The sequence below is a fragment of the Parasteatoda tepidariorum genome, chromosome 8, assembly GCF_043381705.1.
Source record: "Parasteatoda tepidariorum isolate YZ-2023 chromosome 8, CAS_Ptep_4.0, whole genome shotgun sequence".
Classification (NCBI taxonomy): domain Eukaryota; kingdom Metazoa; phylum Arthropoda; class Arachnida; order Araneae; family Theridiidae; genus Parasteatoda; species Parasteatoda tepidariorum.
The window spans coordinates 91,648,899-91,663,104 of NC_092211.1; the positions used below are offsets into that span (position 1 = coordinate 91,648,899).

The 14,206-nt window shown below is 31.2% G+C and overlaps 1 protein-coding gene across 1 annotated transcript in view; it reads right to left on the reverse strand.

The window, feature by feature from the left end:
- Positions 1-14,006, reverse strand: part of LOC139426182 (uncharacterized) — a 19,830-nt gene extending 5,824 nt beyond the window's left edge. The window contains exons 1-5 of the mRNA XM_071183978.1: positions 13,900-14,006; positions 13,260-13,588; positions 12,866-12,973; positions 12,338-12,780; positions 7,969-8,107 (exon numbers count right to left, since the gene is read on the reverse strand). Coding sequence (XP_071040079.1) covers positions 7,969-8,107; positions 12,338-12,780; positions 12,866-12,973; positions 13,260-13,588; positions 13,900-14,006 — 1,126 coding nt within the window. The remainder of the gene's footprint in view (positions 1-7,968; positions 8,108-12,337; positions 12,781-12,865; positions 12,974-13,259; positions 13,589-13,899) is intronic.
- Between the last annotated feature and the right edge of the window lie 200 nt (positions 14,007-14,206).

Here is a 14,206-nt window from a genome sequence, read left to right on the forward strand (position 1 = left end):
AATTCGGACAAATCCATGGATAAATATATATATATAACATAATAAATAAATACAAAAAAAACACTAAGAAAATTACGTTTTTTTAATTTTTATTATTAATTTTCTTATTTTCTTTCCCCCCCTTTTTTTTCCATATGTCTGTAATTTTCCTTAGTTTTATCTTCATTTTGAACTTATCTAATGAGTTCTGTTTGCTTGCAGCTTATGCGCAATAAATGAAACTTATTGTTTTTCTTAATTTTCTTCGTGTTTTTTTTTGTATTTATTTATTATGTTATGTATTAATGATCATATTTAACGCAGCTTTAGAGCTTAATATTATCTACTATTAACTTTCTTTCGTTTTCCTTCTGCTTTCGTTTTGATTTCTTTTTTCTAATTTCATGTCTATAGGACGTTTCGAGTGTTTAGGACGTTGCTCTATGAGTCAATTTTCATGGATATATAGACAATTATAACAATTTAGCGCCTGGTAAAAAATATATTCAATATTTAAATTATTCTTCATGTTGTACCCGGTACGGAGAGCCTAAATCACTGGGGAACTTCGGATCGACATCCTGCTACTCTGAAAGCAAAAGATTTTTTTAATTGTATTCTATTCCCGCTACTTTACCGTCTTATAAGGCGTGTGGTGATAAAAGATGCAAAACTTGCCCTAATATTGACAAAAAAACATACATTTCTTTATAACGATTGCTCCAAATCTTTTTGTAAAATTAAAAATGTTATTTATATGTTAACCTGTGGTTTCTGTAATATGAAATATGTTGGACAAACCTGTAACTCACTTAACATTCGAATTAATCAACATCGCTCTGATATAAACAGTAATAAAACTATCAATAACCTGAAATTGAATCATTTTAAAGTAGATAAATTTAACAGTGTCAAAATTAATATTTTAGATATTGTAGAAGATTTAAGACTACAAAAAGAAAATTACTACATGATTTTATACAAAACAATTTTGCGGTATGGGCTAAGCGATACCTTCCAACATACACAGATTAACTTTAATAACTCCTCAACTTTTTCACTTTTTCATGTTAAAGATAAGCGTACAAATCGAAGTAAACGGGGATCCAGAAGTAATAGAAACTCTCTTAATAGTGACAAATTAAATATAAATTTTTTTTTCTAATATAGAAAAAGACTTTAATAAACAATATAATATTAAACCAATTAAAGATTTTTTTTCTCCCTCATGAATTATGATGTATATAAGATCTATGATCTTATTATTAACTTTTCTTTTATTAATTTTCATTTCAAAATTCCTTGCTTCGATCTTATAAAAGCCAAAATTAGTAAAATTTCGCCAAATAGAAAGAAAAAGTTAGATAATTTATATTTCGTTTTTAACTTTCGAAATCCTATTTTTGAGAAGATCAAATTTCATAATATTTTTGAAACTTTTAAAAGTTTATTTCCATTAAAAGATTTTAACATAATTAAAAGCTTTAAATATAATAAATCTCTTGGTAGAAACATTTTAACTATAATGATATAAGCAAAAATTTAGGGAGTATTAATATATCCGATTATGAATGTCACTGTGAGGAGGATAAATATTTTGATTTTGTCGATAAACATCATACAAAATACTTTCTTAATGATCTCAATAGTTTTTGTTTAAAGATATCAAATAGATTCTCTTTACCTTTAGGTATTAGGTGTTTATTATTACTTTAAAAACTTTATTTTCAATAATAAGGATAATTTAAATAAGAATAACAATTCAACAAATTTTTCTAATATTGTTCAATCAATTAAGCAACTTCCAAAAAATTTTGTAATTACTCCCATAGACAAAGCTAACAATAACTATGCAATCGTCTGTAAAAAATTCTATATTGAACTTTTAGATACGGAATTAAAAAGAGTAAAAATTTTAAACTTAGTAATTTAAATAATAATATTGTCATAAAAATTTTTTTTGCTTTATATAAGAGATTAAAAATTAAAATTAGCAATATACAATTTCCTTCCTTAATTATCAGTCCTAAATTTCATAAAATTCCTGTAAAATTTAGAACTATCACATGTGGATCTAATACTTATCCAACTAAACCTGGTACCATTTTCTCTAACTACTTAAATAAAATTATTAACAATATTTCTAAAGAAGGTTTCTCTTGGATTATCACTAATAATCAACCGATTTTAGAGTTCATTAAACATAACAAAATTAATTCCATTGCGACTTTTGATTTCCAGGATCTTTTCAACAGCAATCCCCTTTCTAAACAAAAAGATGTCCTTTTGAATTATTACTGTGATTTTAGAAATATCCTTTGTTGCGATTTTGACTATTGGGAAATTCTGATTAACTTTTTTCGTTTTAATATTTATCTTTACAATGGAAGGGATATTTTTCTTCAAATTGATGCAATACTACATGGATCTAATTATTCATCTCTCTTAGCTAACTTATTTTTGCATTATTATGAAAAATATTATACTCTAAGTATTAAATTTGTTTTTAGATATATTGATGATTTAATTATCTTTAATTTTCAGGATTATACTATTTTATTAAATGATATTTACCCCGAGGAATTAATCTTGCTTCTTAATCATGATGATAAGATTAATTTCAATTTTTTGGGTATTGTAAAAGAAAAAAAAATATCTGCTTTGTTGATTTATACGATAAAAGAAATTATTTTAATTTTAATATAAATAAACTTATTACTTGAAATTCTAATGTTTCTAGGAGCATCTATTTAAATACCACTTTTAATGAAATGAATAGAATTAAAAGAATATGTAGTAATATTTATTTATCCAAAAAACAAATCGATAAACTCTTTCAAAATTTGATAAATAACAATGGATACCCAACTAAAGTAATAAAATTCTATATAAAATCATTGAGTTAATCGTATATTATTGTAGATTTACTAACAAAAAATTTTCTTTGTTAATTTATATAGTTTTCCAGTGTACAAATCCATTTCGGATAAATCGGTGTTCAAAATTATTTACTAAAAATTTTTTTGCTAATTTGTATAATTTTTCCATGTGCAAATCCATTTCGGGCAAATCCATGGCTAAAATTATTTGCTAAAATTTTTTTTTCTTCCTTGTTAATTTATATAATTTTTCCATGTGCAAATCCAATTCGGACAAATCCATGGATAAAATTATTTACTGGTTTATTTCTTTGTTAATTTATAAAAAATTTTCATGTGCAAATCCATTTCGGGCAAATCCGTGGCAAAAATTATGTGCAAAACAGGCAATTCATGCTTCTTTCTCCTTTCTATTTTAAATTTTTCTTCTTAAATAAATATTTATTTTCTGAAATTATTTATAGCCAACTTCTTTAAATTATCCAGTATAATATTACCTCGCACACATCCATTTTCGGGCCCATCCTTGGTAACTAACAAATCAATCGCGCTTCAGTAATGCAGTAAGAACGCACTTTCAAACAAAACTTCTTCTAGTTACGCCTCTATCTCAATTAGCGCTTTTGTTTTCCTATTTTGCAATCTGGCAATCATGTTACGAAAATATTTTAAATCATTCTTGAAAAACTTCCCGTTCATGTTAGTTCATTTGATTTCGCTGCTCGCTTTATAGATTATGTTTTATTCCGTTCTATTCCGTTCTATTTTATTTGTTGTAATTTTTGCAAAAAAATTTTCAGTGCTCCTCACACTATTGTATCTATATATTTCGCTTTGATACAATATTAGAAAGCACTATTTTTGGCGGATATAATCGTGTGGGCTGATGAAGAGATTATATCTTTTTTTCCGGATTTTTTAAAAGAATTCTATCCTTTTTTTCGGGTTTTTTTTCCTCCCCAGTTTTTGTTATTTTTATTATTAATTTTCGTTTCCCCCCTTTTTTCATTAATCTGTAATTTGCCTTTGTTTTATCTTTATTTTGAACTTTTTTATAGTAAATGTCTTAAATGTCTAATAGTTCAAGAAATAAGATTTTCCTAATTTTTCTTTTTCCTATATATATANTGATATATATATATATGAAAATGAAGATGAAACAAAGGAAAATTACAGACATATGAAAAAAAGGGGGGAAGAAAAATAATAATAGAAAAAAATAACACACAACTGGAAAAAAGAAGAAAAAAAAGAACGATGAAATTTTTTTAAATAAAAATCCGGAAAATAAAAGATATAATCTTTTCATCAGCCCACACGATTATATCCGCAAAAAAGAGTACTTCCTGATATTGTATCAATATAGCCAAAGCAAAATATATTAATACAATAGTGTGAGCAACATGTAAAAACAGAAAATAAAATAAAATAAAAAACAGAATAACACATAATCTATAAAACGAGTAGCGAATTCAAATGTACTGACATGAAATTTTTCAACAATGACTTAAAAAATATTTTCGTAATAAGATTTCCAGATAGCAAAATATGAAAACAAAAGCGCAAATTGAGAGTAACTAGAGGAGTTTTGTTTTAAAGTGCCGGAAAAATGGATGTGCACAAGGTAAATTTTCATCTTTTATTATACCCAAATCCAAGAAATTGAAATTAATATTCTCATCATGATTACAAAGCAAGATTAATTCCTCGGGGTAAATATCATTTAATAAAAAATAAAATAGTGTAATCTTGAAAATTAAAGATGTTGTAGTTGCAGTTCATTTACGTCGCACTAGAGCTGCACAATGGGGTATTGGCGACGGTCTGGGAAACATCCCTGAGGATAATCCGAAGACATGCCATCACAATTTTGATCCTCTGCAGAGGGGATGGCACCCCCTTTGGTAGCCCAACGACCTGCACGCGAAGTCGAGCACTTTACAGTAGAACAGTTTAGCGAGAACCAATACCGTCCCTACGCAGACTGATCCAAGTGGTCACCCATCCGCACACTGACCGCAGTCAGTGATGCTTGACTTCGGTGATCTGCTGGGAACCGTGTCTTAAAGATTAGTCCACTGCGGGACAGTTCAAAGATGACTGTTTCATTATACTTGCTTAGCACCACTACGCACTCCACTATTCCTGCAACTTCTTCAAGTTTCTTTTTATTAGGGGAAGACGGATTGCTTTTCTTTCCCTCCAAAACGTCGTTACTCTTGAAAAAAAAAAGACAAAGAAAGATGTCATTAGTAAAAATGAACAAGGTCTGTCATTCAAGGAATGAACTCCTGTCCATTTTTTGAAAACATTCAATTTTCAAACAAAAGTGCATATCAAACAAGATTAGACGACGCATTAATATTTTGAAAAGGAACAGCACATTTCAACCTCCTAACTCGGAGGCGATTCTTCCAATTCTGCTTTACTTATAAAACTGCCGTTACGGCGCAGTTAAAATTAAATTTTAAAGTCAAACAGTTCCTCGGAGTTTCTTGACTCATACTGTAAAGTTTTGCCAGATTTTTTATGAATAGTCTGTTACCCTATCTTGACAGCATTCGGAAAGGTCAAGTGAAAAATAGTTATTATTTTAGAATATAAAGTAGCTAAATGCGTATAGATTTGGTCATACAAATATTGTCTATGGAACATAGATATACTCCGTAAAATGTATTTAATTTGCCTGCTAATAAAAGCTTTAAGATCAAATGACAGTTTTTACTTTTTGAATACCTTTAATGACCAGCTTTCATGGTCTTCTCCTTTCGCAAAGATCACCGAAGTCAAGCATCACTGGCTACGGTCAGTGTGCGTGTGGGTGACCACTTGGATCAGTCTGCGTAGGGACCGAGGGTGTGCGGTATTGGTCCTCGTTAAACTGTGCTACCGTAAAGTGCTCGTCTTCGCGCGCAGGTCGTCGGGCTACCGAAGCGGGGGTGTCATCCCCTCCGCAGAGGATCAAAATTGTGATGGCATGTCTTCGGATCATCCTCCGGGATGTTTCCCAGACCGTCGCCAATAGCCCATTGTGCAGCTCTAGTGCGACGTAAATTAGCAACCAACCAACCTTTCGCAAAACTGTCAATTTCAGGTGGAATAGAGTCTCATTCTAACAAAAGTGGGTAAATATTTACGGATTTTTTGCTATTTACTTTTAATGTTTTATATTCTTGATAGGTTCAACCATAACATGTCAGCTGTTTAATTTTTGTATGATGCTTTATTCGAGCATTAACTCGGAATTGAAACCTTTCAGAGGGCCATTTTCTTTAAAAAAAATATGTATTTATTTTTATTTGCCTCATTTCTCATTTTCATGTTGATATTTTTTCAGCTTAAATTGGAAAATATATTTTGTAAAAAGGTAAAGAATATTTATTTTATTTTATAAACGTCGTTGAACAGCCGACCCAATTTTTGTGGTTTACGACGGCTAATGTTCAACTCCGTGGCCTTGTCATTTTGAACCCAATCCAGAAGACAAGGGAACTCCTGGATCAAGGATTGGGAGAAATTTGCGTTCGTGAAGGATTTTTGATGGAACCATACCACATTTGCGTTACATGGAGAGGAAACCACGAAAACCTCCCATGGTTAGCCTGACAGTAAGGGGACTCTAACCCATGATCCGCTTACTACAGAGTATATTTTACGTCAGAGGTAAAGATTTTTTTTTTCTTTCAGAACCGTCGTTGAGCAGCTGACCCAATTCTGGGTTTACGACTACCATTGTTTAAATCCGTAGCCTTGTAGTTTTGAACCCAATCCAGAAGACAGAGGAACTCCTGGATTAGTACCCAAGAGGTATTGATTTGTTACTGAAACTTGGAGGACTTTGTGACCCCGACTGATTTAACGTGTACCAGTCACCATTTAATACACGGGGATTCTTTGGTCGGCTGGATTCGAACTCCCGTTCTTTTGAACGCGAGTCCAACGCCGCACCAACATCCCGGCCCGAGGTAAAGAAATTACAGAAATTGAAGCTGCCATGAAAAGGAAATCGATATTTAATTGACAAAAAGTTTTGCTAGAATACTGCAAGAGCGGAAGCCTGTAAAACTATTAATGATTATAATAAAAAATCTTTTTAAAATGTTTTTCTTTGTCTTCTTCTGTATTAATAATACTCAATCAAATGACTGACTCTGTTTCTATTCAAAAATTTGATCTTATATGAATTTCTAACAATGAAAATAAAAATGATAATTATCGATTAATGAAAATTTAGGTTTAACTATCTTTTTACGCAAGTCTTAAGTTAGTTATGGTATAGAATCAAACCTGCGGTTTTGTTCTTTCTTATAAGAGAGTCTGAAAAAGAGACAAATCCTAAGATGACGAGTGGAATGAGGTGGACTTAGCGGATGGAGTTTGTGTCCATGTGTGGCCAACCTAGTTGGAAAAAAAAAGAAAAATAACTACTAGACTGGTCAAAAAGTAGTATTAAAATAGCAAAAATTTAAAGCCATTGCTTCTATAAAAGCAGTGTTACAGTAAAAATTTAAAGCAACAGATGGTTGTAAGATTATACTGTAGCAGCAAAAATTAGAAGCAATAATAGTAGAAAAAAATGCTAGAATAACAAAAATTCAAAGCAACTAATGGTAGAATTCTAAAGCTGGAATATCTACAATTTAAAACAGCTGCTGGTTGAAAAATAATGCTACAATAACAGAAATTAAAAGCAACTGATAGAATTCTCATGCTAGAATATCAAAAATTCAAAGCAACAGGTGGTAAAAGAGTTATGCTAGAAATAGCAACAAAAAGTATCTGTTGCTCGTGAATTATTGTTAGAAAAGCAGAAAAAGCAAGCAAGTGGTGTTCCAGATCGTGCCAGCAAGACATTAAAGCAACACAATCTGGTTTACAAATGCTGGACAAGCTATAAAGTGTGCCGATGCACACACCATGGTGTGCTATTAGTTTTACTGGAACCAGCAAATATTCAAGGTAGCTCTAGCTGTTATTTTTTTAATTTATTTATTTAATTATTTTTACTAGGATATAGCATTTCATGCTTGTCTGGCAAACAAATACCAGCAAAAAATTTTAAATTGGGCAGGTTTGTCACTACACGAGCAAATCCGGGTCTTCTTCTCACAGGCAAGTTGGACAACCCTCGAGTTTAGTCGATTCAGAGGAGTTTTCACAGCAACTATGGGACGCTGGATAACATAGAGGACATCTCCGATAACAAAATAAGGTTTATTTTCCCTCAGCAGAAACCTTTTCATGTAAACCTAAAAAGGTATTTTATGCGGTTTAAGTGTAAACCTTTTAACCTTAAAACGAGGTCTGTGATAATCTGCTCTTTTCTACGCACATTATCCTTATCGAAAACCTTGGGAAACAGCCTTCAATAAAAAAAAAAAACTTAAATCGAGGTTGTTTTGGGGTTTTAAAATGGGGAAAAATTATTTGAATAAAGCTTAACTTTAGGTGAAAATCATCTTAAATCTAGATAATTATAGGGTTTCTTTTTCTAACGTGTTGTGTGCTCAGCTAAAATCCACCTTGTCATGAAATTTTCATTGCCAATGCCGTTTGATCCTATCGCTGGTGGGATATCAGCTAAAACGTCATTCTGTACGTGACGTCACTCTTTCAAGATCGTATGACGACATTCTTCTGCAATTATTAGTTTAATATTTTACTCTTTACAGCTTTTTATTCCGTGAAAAAATTATCTCTCTCTTTTCCTTCAATTTGCTTTATTGTACTGGGGGGGGGGGGGGGNTACTGGGGGGGGGGGGAGGAATAGCCTTTTTCATCAGTCTGACCTCCTTCGCTATTAAAAACTTAAAGATAATGGGTAGCTAAAGAAAATATGAGATGATTAAATTCTAAAATCTGCGAGTGTTTCTAGCTAACTTTTACATTTGAATTCTGGAATAATCCAAACATTTAAGGAACGTTAGACTAAACAACTGGTTTGGTAATAATGCATAATTTTTTCTTTCTTTTTGATTCTGGTAACCTGCAAGACGCTTTTAAATCATTAAATAAAATTGCGTGGCTGAAGATGTTATGCAATAACGACTGCAACATACATATGAATACTTTTTTAATTCCTACAATATCTGTATTTGTATATTCCTACAATATCTGTAAACAGCTTTCCAAAAGAAACTATCATTTTCACAGCACATCTGAACATTTCATCAAGAAAAAATAGATAAATAGAAATTCATTCTTTGAAGTTGAAAGAAAGAAAAAAATCTCACTAAATGGTTCTTCAGGAAAATATGAAACTTCGTGAAAAATCTGAAAAGAAGGAGAGTAAAGAAAAGTTCGGATCTCTCCCCATTCTGTAGAAGCGAGTCCATTTTCTTCGAAGAAAAAGGGGGGATCCCCTCTCCGCATCCATAAGAGATCGATAACCAACACTTCCGCCTTCATCACACGGTGCTGCATTCTACTAACTTCATTATTTATACTTGTTATCTCAAGATGAGTGTTTTTTGAGACAAAAAATAATGAAGTTTGAATGAAAAAATTTTTTAGGAGGAAGGGTAATGTTTTAATGTTATAGGGACTCTTTTTCTTTTGTTGACAGGGCTTTTCAAAGCTCCTTCGTTAAATAAAGGAATAAAAAATTTCAAAATGTGGAGAAAACATTGAAAAAATTACAGAACAAAGAAAAAAGCGAAAAAGGAAAACAATAATAATAAAAATTATAAAAATTCGGAAGAAATTTTTTTAAATAAAAATCAGGAAAATAAAAGATATAATCATTTCATCAGCTCACACGATTATACCCGCAAAAGGGAGGGGATTCTAATATTTTATCAATGTAGCCAAAGCAAAATATATCAATACAATAGTGTGAGGAGCACTAAAAAAAAAAGATAAAATTTTTTTTACAAAAAATTTACAACAAATAAAAAAGAATATATTAAGTAAAAATATCTTAAAGACAGAAAATAAAATCTTTAAAAAAAATTTATTTTAAGAATTAAACATAAAAATGAAATTTATAAAGCGAGTAGCGAATACAAATGAACGTACATGAACGGAAAATTTTTCAAGAATGATTTAAAATATTTTCGTAACAAGATTGCCAGATTACGAAATATTAAAGCAAAAGCGGAAATTAGGGTAAAAGCGTAAATAGAGAGGTTTTGTTTTAGAGTGCGTACTTATTGCAGTACTGAAGTGCGTTTGATTTGTTAGTTACCAAGGATGGGCCTGAAAATGGATGTGCGCAATTCAATATTATACTGGATAATTTAAAGCTGACAATTAATAATTTTAGAAATTTAACTTTTATTTAGGAAAAAATAAAATAAAATAAAGTAGAAAAGCGAAAGACACATGAAGTGCCTGTTTTGCACATAATTTTAACCACAGATTTTCCCGAAACGGATTTGCACATGATAAAATTTATATAAATTAACAAAAATAAAACTTACAGTTTTTCTTTATTTTCTGCGTTTTTTTTTTCTTTGTGCCCTTTTTGTGTGTATTATATNAAATCTATATATATATATATATATATATTCTGCTACGGTATATACTCAAAATTATTGTAGAGTAATGATATTTCGGCAATACGTTTGTCTGAGTAACATATTTAATTGATTAAAGTTTAAAGACAACAGGTCAATGCAATTAAGAGAAAAACCATTTCAAATGTGAAATACTGGTTCATTAAAAACCGGTGTAACCACCAGAATCTTAAATACAAGCGTGAAAACGGGTATGCATTGTGTCATTCTGATGCCGTTTGTCATTTTGTGGGATTTTGCTTCATGCCTGTTGCACTTGGTTAGTCTATAGAGGGATAGTTAATGCTGGTTGTGGATGACGCTGAAGTTGTTGTCTAATAAATAACAGATTTTTGTGTCACTGCAGTGCCAACTGCATTACGTGGCCGAGAAGAACCCTATCTTCTTGAACCTTCCCTTGACCACTGCTGTACAGCACTCAATTATACATTTCTCACCACTCTTTCTGCAATTTCGTGGATGCAAAATCTACCTTCTCGCATCCCTATTGCACGACTAAGTCGGCGAGCTTTTGATAATGGCTTCTTCGTTTTCTTAAAGGCATTCTTGACTAACAGCAACTCACCATGTCAAAATTTAACGAAAAATAACGGTCACGAACACGTATTTAAAGCAACCCTGATTTGCATGTTCACCAGTGGCGCTATAAACTCCGAACTTATGTGCCAAGCGCAAAATTTGAACAGACATCATTTTTTAGTTCTATAATTTTTATTAAGCAAAACTCCTATTGGATTTCGCAAAAAGAAATGCCAATAAATTCTTATAAAACTCTATTTATTTCTCTATAGCATAAAAACATCTTTTTAAAAATTGAAATTTATTCTGTTTTTATCATTAAATATATTGCCATTCAAGGTCAATTAAACTTATGATACAAAATGAAATTGGCGTTTTTTACCGAATCACGGACGCAACGTAGGTGATGCTTTCATCAGACAACATTATACCACCTTTTAATAAATGATATTATAGCAAAATATTATTATAAAAACGCAAAATTTAAATTTAAGTTTATAGTCCTTGAATTTATCTGGTGTCTTGATGTTTCTACCACTTCGGGTAAACTTTTCATCTCTGAAACCTTTCACATTCTCTGAATCCTTTACAGTATCCCTTTCGTTAGGATTACTTGGAGATGGAATTTCTAAACTGTAGATTCGATGAACAGGACGGAGTAATTTTCCATGTCTAGTTTTTAAAAGCACAAACCTACTACTTCCATCTTCACCTGGATATCAAATTTGTAATCTAAAGAAACTTGGATACCCAAATTAAAGATGACTCCAGAAAAACGAACACAACGTTTATTTCATATGGACAGCACAAGAAGGAATAAAAATATAACAAATATGAGAAAGAAAATAATTGGCACAGCGCCATCTATTGATATAACTTTAAACATGATTTTTAGACATTATTTAACACTCCCCACCATGCATCCATTTATTGGATGCATTAAATATTCATTGCACTTCTAGATTATATAGTCTTTCAATGGGTCTTTTTACAACATTGTTTTTCAATTGAATCTCACATGATCTAATTTTTCCATCTCTACCTGTAAACAAGTTTTTAATCCTTCCTAACTTCCAATTATGGCGATTAACATTATCTTCTCTCACGAGAGCAACATCATCAACTTAATAAGTATTCATATTTTTGATTGTTTAGAAAACATAACAGATCCTAACTCTAATAAATATTCCTTAAAAAATCTTTTCCAAAAATGATCCAACAATAGTAATCTACATTTCCACTTTTTGGTTAATTCCACCTTATTTGACATTAAATTAAGATTACTATTTGGAGAAGGTAAAGTAGTTAAACGTGACCCAACAGTAAAATGTGAAGGAGTTAAGGGGTCGGGCTCATTTGAATCATTATAAACATAAGTTAATGGCCTTGAGTTAATAACCGATTCTCCTTCAATTAATTCTCCATAACAAAGAGAAGCTATACCCAAAACTTTTTTAAGCAATTTTTAACAGATCGAACAAGCCTTTCCCCAAAACCTCCCCACCATGGGGCACCTTCTACAATGAATTTCCATTCTATTTGATGTTTCTCTAAGAAGTTACACACTTTATCATTTTTACACAATTTATACAAATATTTAAGTTCTTTATCGGCAGACTTAAAAGCTTTAGCATTATCAGAGTGTATAACTTTACTAATATCCCTACGGGCAAAAAATCGTCCTAATGATAGCAAAAAACATTTAGTGCTTAAATTAGATATTAAATCTAAATGAATATTACGAGTAACAGCACATGCAAATAAACTTATATACACTTTAGAATTATCTTTTAAATACAATGGTCCTGCAAAATCAATACCAGTAATCTCAAATGGTTGAGATTTCTCTACTCTATCAATAGGTAAAGGTGAAATAATTTCTTTACCTGTAAATTTTTTACAAACTCTATAATTATACAAAATAGATTTAACAAATTGTCTCCCTTTTATAATCCAAAACTTACTTCTTACTTAAAGTTTCATTAACACCATTATGTAATACTTTTTCATGACAATCATAAACAATTAATTTTGCAAAATAATCATTAGAAAGAACAATTGGACATTTTTCATACACATCTAAAGATGAATTAATTAATATAGTTTTCACTCTTAGAATACCTTTATCATGTAGCATAAGATTAACATTAGCTAATTTGCAATTTTTATCTACACATTTATTTTGTTTGAGAGTTTGGATTTCAGAATAAAAACTCTGTGCTTGGGACATTTTAATCCAGTATTCCCAAGATTTTTCAGCTTCCAGTACCGAAATCGGGCCTGTGCACTTACTTCTGTTTTGTCTTCAGAATATTAATAAATCTGAAAACGTAGGATGTTACATGTACTAATTTTCGAATTTTACTGGACTTTGAAATGCACAAAATAGGTTGAATTTCACAATTTTTAACAACAGGTGTCATATCACATCTTTCTTCATTACAAGAAGAAAGTAATGCGATTTCAAAGGAATTTTTATCAGGCAAGTTTTCTTCTGATTCGGATAACCAAGAAGAACCATAGACCCACATACTGTCATACACTAAATCTTTGATTTTTACACCATGGGTTATCTTGTCATCCGGATTATCACTGCCTGGACAGTGATACCACATTTCTGGAGATGTACATTCCTTTATTTCACTGACACGATTTTTCACAAAAGTTTTCCAACGATATGCTGATCCTCTAATCCTGTTGAGCACAATTTAGCTGTCAGTCCATAGAAGAGGTTTTGCATTAGGAAATTGCTCCTGCATAACTTTCAACAAACGCACTCTAATAACTGCAGCCATTAGCTACAACCGAGGAAAAGTCATTTTTTTTAAAGGAGCTACCTTTCCTTTGGCTAGATGAGAACAAAGAACTTCAGAAGAACAAATGCTGTTTGAATTTCACTAGAAATGGTGAATCTCAAATAGATAACAATTCCATACGCAGTTTGCGAAGAATCACAAAATACATGTATTTCTAAACTCTGTGGAGTAACTCTCGATCGAAAATACCAACGTGGTATATTGACTTCACATAATCCTTGTAGTTGGTTGTACCAGCAGTTCCAATTGTCTTTTATTTCTTCTGGCACCGGTTGAACCCAATCAATGCCATCCATCCAGAGCTTTTGAAACATAATTTTTGCTTGAATGGAAAATGGCGACAGGTAGCCCAAGGGGTCGAACAGTCTCGATGAAATCTAAAGAATAGTTCTTTTGATCATTTTCTTTTCTGAAGGAGTATCCACAACATCATCTGGTGAGTAGGTAAAGCAATCATCCGTTGAATAGTATCTCAGTCCAAGTATCTTTGATGAAG